The sequence below is a fragment of the Symphalangus syndactylus genome, chromosome 21 (genome assembly GCF_028878055.3).
Source record: "Symphalangus syndactylus isolate Jambi chromosome 21, NHGRI_mSymSyn1-v2.1_pri, whole genome shotgun sequence".
Taxonomy (NCBI): domain Eukaryota; kingdom Metazoa; phylum Chordata; class Mammalia; order Primates; family Hylobatidae; genus Symphalangus; species Symphalangus syndactylus.
In genome coordinates this window covers 72,720,028-72,734,892 of record NC_072443.2, presented here as the reverse complement: position 1 = coordinate 72,734,892, position 14,865 = coordinate 72,720,028, and the positions used below count along the sequence as shown (strand labels likewise).

General features: G+C 40.4%; 1 protein-coding gene across 20 annotated transcripts in view; it reads right to left on the bottom strand.

The window, feature by feature from the left end:
* FOXP1 (forkhead box P1) overlaps positions 1-14,865 on the bottom strand; it is a 439,375-nt gene that overhangs the window by 30,499 nt on the left and 394,011 nt on the right. For all 20 annotated transcript variants that reach the window (XM_063630740.1, XM_055260630.2, XM_055260626.2 and 17 more), the window contains one exon: positions 2,469-2,552. In XM_063630740.1, the coding sequence (XP_063486810.1) occupies positions 2,469-2,552 (84 nt within the window). The remainder of the gene's footprint in view (positions 1-2,468; positions 2,553-14,865) is intronic.

The following is a 14,865-nucleotide window of genomic DNA, read 5'->3' as shown; positions in this document are numbered from 1 at the left end:
CTGTAATAAAATTTTCTATTTTCCAATAAATGAAAAGAAGGCAGGTTCACTCCGACAACAGAGTGTCACACAATATCTGCTTGTCAGGCACCAATTTTTACTTCTTACATGTAAGTTAAAGGATAAGGAATTTATAATGCTGCCTGTGAAGAGAACCACTTTTCATACACAAATGTGATCTTTTTTTTTTTTCAAAGGGTAATACAACAGTACATTTACATAAACTAATCCAAACAATCTATGTATTTGACAATGGCAAACCTCACACAGACGGCCTATTGTTGGTTTACATCTTGGAGTTCTTTATATTGGCTTGTAGCGCTGCTCTAGCTGTCAAAGGTTTGACTTGGACTCTAAATAAATGGTTATAGAAGTGCTGTGCAGCGATATTGGACTTCTTTGCAAAAGAAAACCTGCTGTGTATGAATTCAAAAGCTATTAATTTTTCAGTCAAAAATATTCGTGCCTATTTCTTTTAATAAAGAAATACTGTGCTGAGCTACTAAGAGATAATGTTGACTAGTGGTAGAGAATTTTCAATAGAGCAGTTAAAAATAAATTTAGTAGGAGGTCCCCTTCAAAGTTATAATTTTCTAGAATGTAAAACATTTTTTTAATACTAATCAAGACAAACCTTCCATCCCTGTTCACTTCCCCCCATGCTTTTCCCTGTTTACTGGCTGCTTAACACTGGTCCACGTGAAGAATCCCAATGGTCCTTTTGTGGCCCACAGGGGCTTACACACATGGTGCTCTCTGCCAACACCCAGCCCGGTCACTCGCCAAGCGCCCTACGGGGTTTTGTAGTTCCTTCTCTTTAATTGTATCCTTGCTCTTCCCAAGAAGCCCCAAGATCCAGGCCTACAGTGCTGGGTCCAACCATTATCCTAGCACTGTTTTTGATCCGTGGAGGAAGACAGAGACAATCTTATTCTCTGCCTTGTTGCTAGGTGCAAAGATTTGAACCCTTCAATCTAGGAAAACCATTTCACTAAAGCTATCTGAAGCCTTTCAAAAAGTTGCAAGGCAATGAATGCCCTGTGCAACTGGCTATGCTTCTTCGAGATGACTTCAGCCAAGTCATCTCAGAGGCTCACCATTTTCCTTAGCTGGGTTCTAGAAGGAGGGGTTGCTAGAAATAGCACAGCTGACTACTGATGCCACAACACTCAATGACCTGGTTCTTTTTTTCCTTTTTGGTGGCCTACACATCCAGTCCTACAGCCATTTACTGTAAAATACACAGAAACTAAGGACTCCTTCCTAGTAAAAATGGATGCACGAAGTGTTTAATGATTTTATGTCCTATATCTCAGTAATGTGTTCTGTTTCAGACATTAATTTTGCCTGCCAACTGCATCTTGGCAGGCTACCATATTTGCTGGGTTAATAGTCTGACTCCGTTTTATTTCTATCACTATAAATCATACATATATGGGTGTATGTTTGCTTTATTTATAGAAAGAAAATCAGTCAAAACAGATAAACCAATACTTTGCCATTACGCTGCATCATTGCATATTGATTAAAATTGCTGGTACTAACTATAGATTGTCAACGCTCAATTAATTTTCACACAGTGACTCCAAGCAAAATGAAATAAAGGCAGTGTACCTTTAAATTTTACAAATCTTAAAATCAAGAAGCAAAGCACTGTCTCCATTTTGAATAATCAGTTAAAGCTCTAGGAGAATTTTAGAAATGTAAGAGGAATATGACCGTTAAAGAGATCGATTTGTTACAAGGAAGGAGGTCCAAGACAAACTTTTAGGTTCACACACGATCCTTCTGCTTCCATATTAAAGCCTGTGCTGGGATGACACCCTTCAAGGTCCAGTAAAAGGGAATAAGGCAAGAAAGAGGAGATTCTTACAAATTCAATGTAATTTCAGTGTACTGTGTTTGGTCTCCTAACTGTGAAGGAATAATTTTCATTTCAAACTCCTTGGTAACCATTAGAGCCTCTCCATAATTTAGCCTCTGACTATTCCAACAGCAGGTTTCCTGTCTTTCCTCTGTTAGAGTTAGACCGGACTACTCTGTGCTCTTTTTCCCACACACCACTGTCTCTCAGCTTACCCGAGCTGAAATGCCTCTTTCCTTTGCTGTCACGGTTTAGCTGTCTTCTCTGCGTTCCTACCATTTTCAGAAAGATTTTCTTTTTCCAGGGAGCTCTCATACTGTATTTCAGTACCTTGCTTGGGCACCAATCATTCTGCCCTTAAAGAAGAGCTGGGTGCTTGAGTCTTATGGGCAAGGACCATGTCTGAATCATCCTGTATCTCCCCAAATGCCTAGCATATGACCATCATAAAGGGTAACCCAGAAACAGTCGCATGAATCTAAGGCCTTCAAAACTCAAAGCTCTACCAAAGTAGGCTGGTCCTCCTTCCTCCATTTGGGGTGGGGAAGGAGAAAAGGAATATTGTGAGTTTTGTTTTTTCCCCTTGGTGGGGATCAATACTTACGGGCTGAGGGGCGGCTTTGGGTTCTGTAGACTTCACATGCAGGTGGGTCATCATGGCTTGCAGGCGCTCTTTGTCTTTTGCAAGCTGGCAGGAAGAAAATGCTTTATTATTTCTCTGAATAAAGACGCATGACTCAACACCAAAAATGATACCTATTGCAAATTACGCTATGGTACCATAGCACATGATAAAATAATTTTCATTGCTTGTTTTTGAAATCTACATGACCATTGCCAAACTCGAAGTAACCAGAGGTGTTGGTGCGAGATTTCTCAACACAAGATGCATTAGACTTTAACTGGGAAGTTCTAGACCTGCTGGCACCATGCAGTCCCATGGAACACAGACAGCTAAAAGACAAATGTGAATCATGCCTATTAACCAACCTTATTCATGAGAAAAGCCAAGGGAAAATGAGCTAGGTAGCTAAAACCCATAAATTCATCTGCTGTGGCTGTGGAAAAACTCCTAGACAGATGGATACATTTATGCAAAATTAGCTTCATCTTTCTTAACAGGTAGGCATGGATTAAGACAGTGCTGGCAAGTGATATTAGCAAGCCAGGAGCAGGCTCCAAGGGATGACAGGTTCCCATTTTCAAACAAGTGTAGAACAAGCTTGCTCATTCATTTACTCAAGATTTGAGTACCTGCTATGTGCTAGTCTCATCTTAATAATTTAAGTCTCCTTATTCTATAAAAAACGATCTTCTGAAGTCATACAAGTTTCTAATTGGATATACATAGTAAGCACTCAGATACTACTGATTGGAAGCTACATCCTTTATGCTTCGCTTGGACTGCTTTAACTCGATATTTTCAATAGTTCAAGACAGTTGGGCATACGGGACACATAACGATTACTTCTGAAAAAGAAGTGGGAAATACATCCCCTAAAGATAAAGGGATAGTTAAGAGAATAGCTGTGGCATTTAGGGAAAATGGAGAAGAAATTAATATGAGAGAGGGAGAGAATACAGTTTAATTTCAATACTTTGGTACATCATTTGTCCAAAATAATGCCTTAGATTTAAGAAGGGACTCATTAGTTCTGTCACATAATTAACCTTAAATCCTTTAAAAATAAGCAGTTTTTTAAAGTCTAAAATTATTCCCAAATAAAAAAACAAATACAACTTATCTATTTAAATACAGTTATTTTCTAAGGAAGAAGGGGGATGGGAGACAGGGGTTGGGGATTGTGGAAAGATGGAGAAAAGGGAAAGAGTATAAAAGAAAGAAGGGAAAAAGCTTTCAGCTTATCCCTACTGGATGACTCAGTCTCCAGCCATATCACATTTGATTTTTTTTTCTTTTTATTCCCTTGTGGTTCAGGGAGGAATAAATTGAGAAAGAAAAAAAAAAAGCTGTACAGTGTTAGCATTTATCTTTCAACAAACAGGAAATGAAAATGATACCATATTAGGAGCCACTTGATTATTCCTCCTCTGTTCTTTAGTAAGTTATTGAACAGCCAAACTAAAAGATTCTCTGAACACATAATGCTAAAGGAATTTAGTTTTCCAAAGAGGCTTAGAACAATTAAAATGTTGGGAATGCTATTTTTCTGCCATTTTTTTTTTAAATATAAGTATCCTAAGCTTTTTGATGTCAAATACTCAGACTTTTTAAGAAATGGTTTGTTTTAAAGTTATCAAAGGGCAGAAGGAACTAAGAAATCAGCTGTATTTTTCTTAAAAACAAGCAGTAGTCTGTCATGCTGAACAACACAAATTAAAGGGTGAAAGGTGATATTTACTGAAGTCTGCTGAATATTAATTGTGACTTAATTTAGGGTAAATGTTGTTGATGTAGCAATTATACCTTGTACCACTAAATGTGGTATAAGGAAAATCCAAATCCAAATTCCAGGCATTTAAAGGAAACATCTTCTCCGTATTTCCATCCAAATGTCTACCAAGCTGATATTTTACTGGTCAGCCAAAGGCAGCAAAACTACATTGCAAACATATACCTAGAATTTGTATACACAGCCACTTTCATAAACCCTGGAAGTAACTGCCATCGGAAACATTTTCATATTTTCCATGAGCACATTGCTTAGAATTCATCATCAAGTCTGAGAGTTATCCAGGAACCTCAATTGTACCACCCTAGTTCTGATTTTCTAAAAGATGGACAAGGTTACACAAAAACGCAAAAATCTAACTTTCTGGTTTTGTTTGGTTAGTGCAAACTAATGTGTAGTATCATACTCTTGAATGAGTTTTAGACTTTAAATCAATTACAGCTCTAGCACAAACTGTTTTAACAATTACAGAAAGCAACCCGCCAAATTCAGTTTTTCTTTTTTTTAGGCAAAAAGGCTAAACATTCACACCTACTGAAACCACATCCTGTCTACAATGTCTGTCTTGCATTTATAATACTAACTGCTCCTTCCAAAAGCTTTCACATTCTTTATTACTTTTTATGCCATCATCCCATGAGCTCACCATCCCCATCAATTTTCACGGCATCCTTTCATTATTAAAATATGAGGATACAAACATTTAATATTAGCAAGTATATTCTAGCATTTCCTCTTAAACTATGAATTTTATGAAAAGCAAAGAAAAAGAGGTTGAGACATTCAATCCAAAGGCCCAATAAAATTTGGTTGGCAAATTAAAAAGAAAATTTGTGTTGAAATATCAGAAGAGAATTACTCTCTAAAGAACTTTCCCAGTGGGTATGGAATGAGTATCTAGCATAAAGGGAATGACAACGGCCTAAACATCAGAGGGAGCTGCTTGTGCAGGGGTCATTTTAGTCTACTGAATTTGTTCAACCATTCTGTAGAACGCTGGTAGGGTGAAAACGGTTAAGGATGTGGACACAACAGTCACACTGTGCTGTGTTCAAATCCTGGCTCAGTGACTCAGCACATTATGTAACCTTTCTAATTACCTCATTTCTCCTTCTAAAGATGGAATGATCATCTCTGAACTCTGAAGGGGTGTTCTGAAGATCAGATGAGTTCTTGCACATAACAGGCTTAGCAAAATGACTAGTGCTTCATGAATGCTCAACAACTTTCTAATTTTTTTTTTTTTTTTTTTTTTTAAGAAAAGTGAAATTGGTCCAGTGTATCTAAACTCCTACTGGCTGAGTACATGTTTGAAATCTGGATCTGCCTAACAGGGGTTCAATGGGGTTTGCAGTTGGGCTAACTGGGAAGAGAAATAATTTTGATCGTTTAAAGAATGGAACAGAAAGCGAAGGAAAGATGAAGCCCGCTTCCTATCAATTTGTCTCAGGTTCTTACTGTATCTTCCTCTCATCTTGGGCAAATATTTTTCTACCCTTTGGCTGAAATAGGTCATCTCCTCCTCTATTAGCCATGGCCTCAAATTAGGTTTGAGGTAGTCTGGGCTGTGAAAGATCAGAATTTGTGTATTGCACCCAAGCCACTGATAACTGCCAAAGGCTAGGAGTTCCATTCAACATCCTCAAAGATACAAACTAAGATTAAACTCATTATTTTAACAGAGAAAAGGGAACATGGTTTGGGGTTCATTTAACATCACCATTTTCTATGTTGTCAGGAGGACTAATCATTTTAAGGCCAATTTGGCAGTTCTCACTCGTGAGAAACAAAACTCTGCTGAAATAAATGAAGGGCTTTGTATGTGTAAAAATGCTAGACTTCTTGAGTACAGATGAGAAGAAAGGGCCAAGACACTCCTTTGATTTAACAGAGGTAAAGGCTACTGTGGCTATTTCAAGTCCATTAATCCTATTCTGTTTTATAATTGGGGAAAATGAGGTTTGCAAGGTAAACGTATCTGAGGTCAGGGAACTGGGAAGGGGCAGAAATAAGACTAGGGTCCCAGTTATATGATGCTTGGTCTGAGTTTCCCACACTAGTGTGATTCTAAGAATCACCTGGGACAATAACTCAAATCACAGGTCTTAGTCTCCCTCCCTGCTCTCATGCTGAACTACTGTTCCTAGAGTTAGATGGGATTTTAAATTACGAAAAGAAGGTGTCTTTTCAAAGAACCTCCATGGAAGGGGGGCACATGGAGTTTTAAGAGGCACCTAAATGAATGGATGAGTTCAGATTATCCCATAAAATGATGATCTCCAAGTGAAACGACTGGGGTCTCACCTAAACATGCTAGAGCCAACACTCCAACAGTGAGACCTGGAATTAGGTATTTTTAAATAAGGACCCCAAGTGTCCACGTTTAATCAAGTTAAGTGGGAGACACGACTTTCTGCCATGGACTGAGGAGGCCTTAAACAGTGGCTGTATATGTTTCCTCAGTAGTTTTGTATACAATGATGATCCAAAGGGATTAACCTGATTTGGGTCAAGCATATCCAGTTACTTAGGCAGGGTATATCCAATAACACAGGTCTCTGAAGTACATATGATGAAAAGAAGAAAAACAAGGGGGAGGAAAAGCAGTGACTAGAAGGAGCAGAACTCAAATTACTCTACCAAACTGAGCATTTACCAATTACTTCTGACCCACCTTGTCAAACTATGGCTTCAGAACTTAGTACCAGTGAAAAACTTTTAAATGATTTCTTTCACACCAACTACAGCATTCAGGTGGTGGGCAATATATGGCTCATTTCACCCCAATCGAAGAATTTCCCTACTTTTATTGTACTCTGTCACCATCTTAACATTCCTTACATGTTATCATTAAAGACTCTCTTGACATTTAAAGCAGACGCACACTAATACTCAGTCACAGTCTAGGAATTCTAATACTCCCCGAGTAAGGCAGGATTTTAAATTATGAAAAATAAGTGTCGTGGTTTTCACAGAAGGACATGGAAGTGAGAAACCCAGAGACTCTCTCTTCTTTTTCTTGGCTCCAGTTACAAAGCAGTGGCACCATGGAACTACCATACTGTTAGGACCTCTCTTCCCCCGACGTGCTCAGGGCTTGTGCAGGGAATACCAGGAGGCTCTGTGAGGCCGCTGGTAAAGGAACTGTCCTGAGTATTGCCTCGAACAGGGTTAGACGGGGCCAAAGCGGGATACATTACAGATAATAAATTTGCTAAAGTCTAGGAGGCTGGTGTGATTACAAATAGCACCACTAATGGTACAGTAATCACATGTAAAGTTCGTATGGTAATTGATTTGTGTTAGGATTAATGTCTCCCTCTGCTACTGAAACTTGTGCACTTTTCTCCCTGCTGACATTTTCTTAGAGCTTACAATTCCTGGTGTAGATGATTTGGGAGATGTTGGAGTGATCCCAGCGTCACCGGACTCCAGCCTTGCCTTGCTACCATGGATTGCCCAGGACAGAGCTCCACAAGGCAGAGCGGCACAGCCCCCAAAGCCAGGTTTTAAAACCAGTTCCTGCATAGAGCCCAGCTGGGCCACAATGATCCTCTGGGTGGAAGCGTAAGGCAGGATCCCACAATAAAAGGAGCACAGGCTACAAAGGCTGGGTTAACCTCCTGGGCTCTGCCCTTGGCGTTAAACAAGTTAATCAGACCTCCTAAACCTCAGTTTCCTCATCTGGGAGGGATCCCTGAAAATTATTTCTTTGACTCTAACAGGCCAGTGATAGTTAAAATAACCATGGATTTAGTAATACCTTCTCAAAGAATGAGAAGAAACATTACATTAAACACACTCATTAAAAGTAAGACATATATTGATTTCCAAATGTGATATTTTTCTTTTAAAAAGTGACCCCTAGCTGGGCACACTGGCCTGTAATCCCAGCACTTTGGGAGGCCGAGGCAGGCGGATCCCTTGAGCTCAGGAATTTGAGATCATGCTGGCCAACATGATGAAACCTGTCTCTACTAAAAATACAAAAATTAGCGGGGCATGGTGGCACATGCCTATAGTCCCAGCTACTTGGGAGGCCGAGTCAGGAGAATCACTTGAACCCAGGAGGTGGAGGGTGCAGTGAGCTGAGATCCTGCCACCTATACTCCAGCCTGGGCGGCAGAGCAAAACTCCATCTCAAAAGAAGAAAAACAAAAAGAAAAAAAAGTGACTCTTAGAATCAAGGAAATAGGGTAGTGTCTACTCACAGAGGGACTGTGGGGATTCCAAGAAATTAGGGACATAAGGCACCTAGGGCAGTGCCCTGGTACACAGCAGGAGCTCAATAGCTGGCCAGTCAAATGGTTTCCAAGCCAGATGAAATAATTACAAGCAGAAGATGGGGCATTCAATAGCTCTCTCCCACAGCTAGTGGAGTAGGGTGACCAACTCCTCCCAGCTTGCCCAGGACACTTCCAGTTTTGAAACTGAAAATCTCAACTCCTAGGAATCCCTTCAGTCCAAGAAAAGTAAACTGGGACAGTTGGTCACCCTATTTAGTGTTAAACAGACAGATTAATTTTTATTTATTTATTTATTTTTTTGAGACGGAGTCTCGCTCTGTCGCCCAGGCTGGAGCACAGCGGCGCAATCTCTGCTCACTGCAAGCTCCACCTCCCGGGTTCACGCCATTCTCCTGCCTCAGCCTCTTCGAGTAGCTGGGACTACAGGCGCCTGCCACCACGCCCGGCTAAATTTTTTGTATTTTTAGTAGAGACGGGGTTTCACCGTGGTCTCAATCTCCTGACCCCGTGATCCGCCCGCCTCGGCCTCCCAAAGTGCTGGGATTACAAGCGTGAGCCACCGCGCCCCGCCCAGAGAGATTAATTTTAAAAGCAATATAACCTTCCACTATCCTTTCTTCCTTATCCTACAATCTAGGCAACATCTTCCATGGCTCCCCTGGCCTGGAATGTCCTTGCCAACAACCCTTTCCACTGTCACCTTCCCTAATCCCTCATCCCTTGCTTTTAGAAACTCTGCCTGGCAGGGAAGTTAAAGGCATCCTAGTCTTACCCTACTAGGTTGTGTATTATGGGAAGAGGCCACACCACCTTATCTGTATCCGGTGCTCTCTATATAATAGGTGCTTGATAAGTAGTGACTGAATGGAATAAAATCATTAAAGAATAAAAGGTACACACACCTCCACCCCGTCTCCTGCCAGGCAGATCAACCTTGGTTTGGTTGATTCCTTTTTCCCTTGCCTGCTTTCAATATTCATTTTAAAGGGCCTAGAGGCTGAGGGGTTGTAAGGAGCCTGTCCTGAACCTGCCCCCATGACACATGATGAAAACATCAGGACATCTTCATCCATCAGAGAAAATATACAGCAATTTAGCAATGTCACATGATCAAAGAACAAATTAAAACCAACATATGTGATCAGAAATACGTATCTGTACCACTGTCTCAGCTTCCTAAGTGAAGTCAATTCTGTCAGATGTTTTTTGTGTGTTTTTTTTTGTTTTTTTGCTGTCTGTGAAATCGGATGGTTTCCCCTTTCCCCCAAACGGAATTACAATCCAACCACCACTGCAACTTTTTGTGACATCTCATCTTTACCTTAGAAGCTGGAAGAGTTCATATGAATGTCCCACCTAAGAGGACCCAACTAATCTGGATTCAGATGAATTTAAATCCCTAGGCCCACGGCTGGTGGACAGTGGGGGCCCAATATCGCGGAAGCTTCAAGCGTTTCCTTACAATCCCGGCCATGGCATTTCTCAGTGGGGAGTTCTTATCCTCAACAACTTTCTAGTTCCTGTGTCTCTGTCCCTCTGTCGTGGTGGGGGTGGAGGGAAGACTGCACATTTCATAACCTATATAAGATTATGTATACTGATTATGGGAACTTTTCTCCATGCCATTTCTAATTCATCTCCTCATCTGTACATCATTCCAGAAGAATCTGTCAAAAAAGAACAGATGAAATCTTACTGCATTCCCTGACTTCAAAAAGCCATGTATGTCACTGACCCAAATGATTTTTATGGTGTCTGTCTCACTGTTAGGTGTCTATGTGTATAGTATAAGGACCTCACACACCTCTCAGGCTTTACACTTTTAGACCCTAGGTAATAGCTGGGGTCCACTGGCAAAATGTTTAAAAACTATAACTGTCTTTGCAATAACGAAATGCAGTAGGAAATGTATGAAAAGGCTCAGAAGGCCCACTGAGATGTCTTCTTGACTCTTCTCTAAATGAGACCAGTAGAAGGTTGCAACGAGAGAATGGAATTAACCAACCTTTCTCTGTTAACAAGCTCTACGTAAACATTCTCTCTACTGCTAAGAAAACAATCACCATATATTTTTACATCTTTCAACAAAAATTTAACAAATATAGATGCACCTTGCCTTTTGTAATTGGTGTTTCTATTAAAACTTTGGTTTCGTAAATCAAGTCATATTTTATTTTATGATTATTAATTTTTTTGAGATGGAGTTTCGCTCTTATTGCCCAGCATGGAATGCGATGGCGCGATCTCGGGTCACTGCAACCTCTGCCTCCCAGGTTCAAGCAATTCTCCTGCCTCAGCCGCCCGTGTAGCTGGGATTACAGGCATGTACCACTGTGCCTGGCTAATTTTGTATTTTTAGAGATGGGGTTTCTCCGTGTTGGTCAGGCTGGTCTCGAACTCCCGACCTCAGGTGATCCGCCCGCCTCAGCCTTCCAAAGTGCTGGTATTACAGAGGTAAGCCACTGTGCCTGCCCGGCCTCAAGTCATATTTTAAATACACAGGGACAGGACAGCTCTCATGCACAGTGCTGATCTGATAGTCTAAATCAGTCTCCACAACCCATTGTCTTGATTTCTGCCCAGCTTCCTGAAATCTCACCAGTACAGCCTTGAAAGCTTTTCAGTTTAATTCAAGTGTAGTATTGTACAGATAGCTCTGTGAAGGGAAACATCTCTAGCCACTATCCCCTATGGCTAACAGTAGTTATTTTGGAAAAATTGCATCTATTTCTTTAGGGAGGTTTCTCTGATAGACCAGAGACACAAGGGCCTTCCACTTTGGGTAAAAGGTTTCTGGGGTTTAGATTCAAGGAGGCTGTCTAGGTACACAGCACTTAAGTGATCTTCACCAGCTTTGGTTGCTTCTACAGCTACTGTGCCCTCTGAATTCTCCTGTGGAATCCTTTTACGATGGCCCTCTAGGTTAGACATCCTGAACCTCCATCGATGTATATGGTAAGATTCGATCTGAGCTTATTGGGTTTGCTTTTACGACGGGGCACAAGTGTGGTCTATCTCTACCACATGTGAACAGTTCAGTACTATGCTGGAGAGAGAGGTCTTGTGAGTCTGAGTGGCAGGGGAGATTTCTCCTCCTACTCTAATACAGTGATCATCGCCCTTTGGGAATTGATGAAAACTTAACTGCTCTTTCCTGTAGTGCTAAGTGGTACAAATGTCTTTCAAGTTCAAGCTAATCAATGATAATTTTATAACACACTGAGATACTTGGAGGTTCCAGTTTTTCCTGGACTGATAAATGCTTTAAGATACACGAAATAGGCCTTGGGTCAGTAACGTGCAGGTCATCCCCTCTAAAGGAGGGGATGCACCAGTCTGTGGCTGAGAGAACAAGGGAGGCACGATGCCAGCAGAAAACAGAAATAGGCTGTTTGAGGACAAGCACACCTCTTTAAAGTGTTCCTGCTGCTGGAGGGACCTGATTGCCCCAATAACTCAGGTTCTATGGGCACAATGACTGGTAGTCAAGTAAGTTAAAAAGTATGTTTCTAGACACTGGTATGTTAAGTGGCAAATGCAACAGCACAAACCTAGCAATGCTGAACTGCAGAGAAAGAGGAAGCCTATAAAGAATAGATTCCTTTGGGTATAACTGTACTGTGTCCTATATGTGGTAGGTCTGCAACTCAAAGACTCTCAATCGAATCCTCGATTAAGGCTTCTCTTAACTGTGTCTCACGGCAAGGGTTCTTTAAATGCTAAAAATTGCTAACATTTTCTTATTTATTTCATCTGATTGAATGATGACTAATGGATATAATGTGCTTTGGCTTGGCCCCTTTCTAGCATTGAAACTCTCTTTTGAATAAATTTCTGGTGTTCTCAAGAACCTGTTAATGTCAGCTAGCACTGCCCAATGAATGGACAGTCTCACTAGAAAATTATTTTGTAGTCTATTCTTCCTTCTAGAGTGTAAGCACTTGGAGGGCAGCTTTATCTGTTTTAATCATTGTACTTTGCAGTAGCTCCAGCAAGATTCCTGCTATCTGATAGGTTCGAAATAATGCTTGCTAAATAAGTGGATGGATGAATGGATGTCTGGGTGGATGAGTGGATGGATGGATGGATGGATGAAAGAATGAATGAAGATCCCTTGTCCAGCTTCCCAGGACCTCCAAAACTGGCAGGCACTTGCCATGTGAAGATGCTAGTAGGGAAAATTGACCCATGTGGAGACTAGACTGGTTTTATACACCCTGGCTAAGAAGAAAGAGATAAAACGGGGTGAGTAGAGCTTAGGCAGCCAGAACCTAAGGGGACAAGTTGCTAATACTGTAATATAAATTGTTTTACTGATCCTCTTGACCAGGGGTGCCTGGCAAACTTCTGTAAGAGCCAGATCATAAATATTTTCAGCTTTGCAGGCCATGTAGATTTCAGTTTCAAGTACTTGACTCTCCTACGGTAGTCCAAAAGCAGCAATAGGTAATAAGTAAATGAATGGGCATGAGTATGGCTGTGTTTCTCACATAATTTTAGGTATGGACACTGAAATTGGAATTTCCTACACTTTTCACTAGTCACGAAATAATGTTCTTTAGATTTTTCCCTCAACCATTTAAAATATAAAAACATTCCTTAGCTTGTGAGATTTGGCCTGAGGTCTGTGGGCTGCTAACCCCTGCTCTCAACGAGCTCTGTGTCATTACTCTGATAATTCCCTCAAGCTTTGCAGAAATGGAACACATCAGAATTGGCCTGTCCCTTCCTCCATTACGGCAAACTCCCTGACAAAAACATTACAAGGAACATCACGGCTAACGACCACATTGTACTAACTTCTGGCTGGATCATCTTTGATGTCTATCACAAGTTGAAAAATCTGCCTTCAGTTTGATTTATAGCTGAAGGATAAAAGGAAATCTAGAAATAAATGACATCTATAAATAATCAAAGAATCCTTGTATGTTTGTACTACTTCTAGGCCACACCCACCAAAAAACAACATGAAAGCTGCCAGGAAATAAACAATTTATTGATGATGGTCTAAATCTTTTCCTTCTCTTGACCTCTTTTTGTGGAAAGTGAAGAATAATTCATAAAATAAATGCTCACTTCTTGAGTAATTCACAATGGCCGAACACTAATCTGTAGTCTAGAACGGCTACCTGACAAACCATGACAATTCTAGTCAACGATTTATTTTAGCCCATCATTAAGAATTTAATGTTATCAAATAAATAAACGCAGGAGCTCCTATCACTGTATAAGTACCACTAATACGTACAAATTCAGGTAGGAAGGTAGTTTATTTATTTATTTATTTTTTTGAGATGGACTCTCGCTCTGTTGCCCAGGCTGGAGTGCAGTGGCACGATCTTGGCTCACTGCAACCTCCACCTTCCGGGTTCAAGCAATTCTTTTGCCTCAGCCTCCCGAGGAGCTGGGATTACAGGTGCCCGCCACCACACCTGGCTAATTTTTGTATTTTTAGTAGAGACGGGATTTCACCATATTGGCCAGGCTGGTCTCGAACTCCTGACCTTGTGATCTACCCGCCTTGGCCTCCCAAAGGGCTGTGATTACAGGCCAGATCTTCCAGTTTATTCTTTTGAATCCAGTTTGTCAAGGGCTGTGTCTTAATCATAAAAGAACTGTGTGGGTGGGTTACATCTACTACTGTTTTTTTCTTCTCAATAAACATGTTAATTTAAACAGGTTTCCAAAGACTTATTTTAAAATGTTGAGATTTTATGATGTGCCCTTTTCCTGTATAAATATCTTACTGTTCTAATAAGTTTATATCCAGAGTTTGAATGGAAAAATATTAACTGGCTAACAAAAATAACTTTTGAGACAAATCCTACTAAAAAAATGTAATTTGTCATATAAGATGATAACTAATTTAAAAAAAATCCTTTCCATCCTGAAAAGTCACAACAAAAAGTTTAAGTGTGTTTTGGCTGATTTTTCTCTGCAACTATTTGAAGCTGCAAATGACTTAACTCAGTAAAATTCCAAATGTAATTATCTTCTGTACTTAGCCTAGGGCTCTCCATATATCTCGGCATTGCTGTCTTGCATACAAAATAGGCTTTTCGATGGCTGGTAACAATATAATGTACAACATTGTTTTAATTTCCCCTAGTCGGCTAACCTCTTGCCTACACTAAACCAGCCAGAGGAAGAAGCCACTGTGAGTCATCAAGCACTCAAAAGCATTTTGGAACTCGACTGCATAAATGGGGTTTGCAGGGTCAGGCTGTTGCAATTGTACATTTTAATAATCTCCATTTCTGACCTAATTTTTACTTTTAGAAACTAATTTTCTATTAATTATACCAAGCATGGAATTATTGTTAAAATATGGTAGTTTATC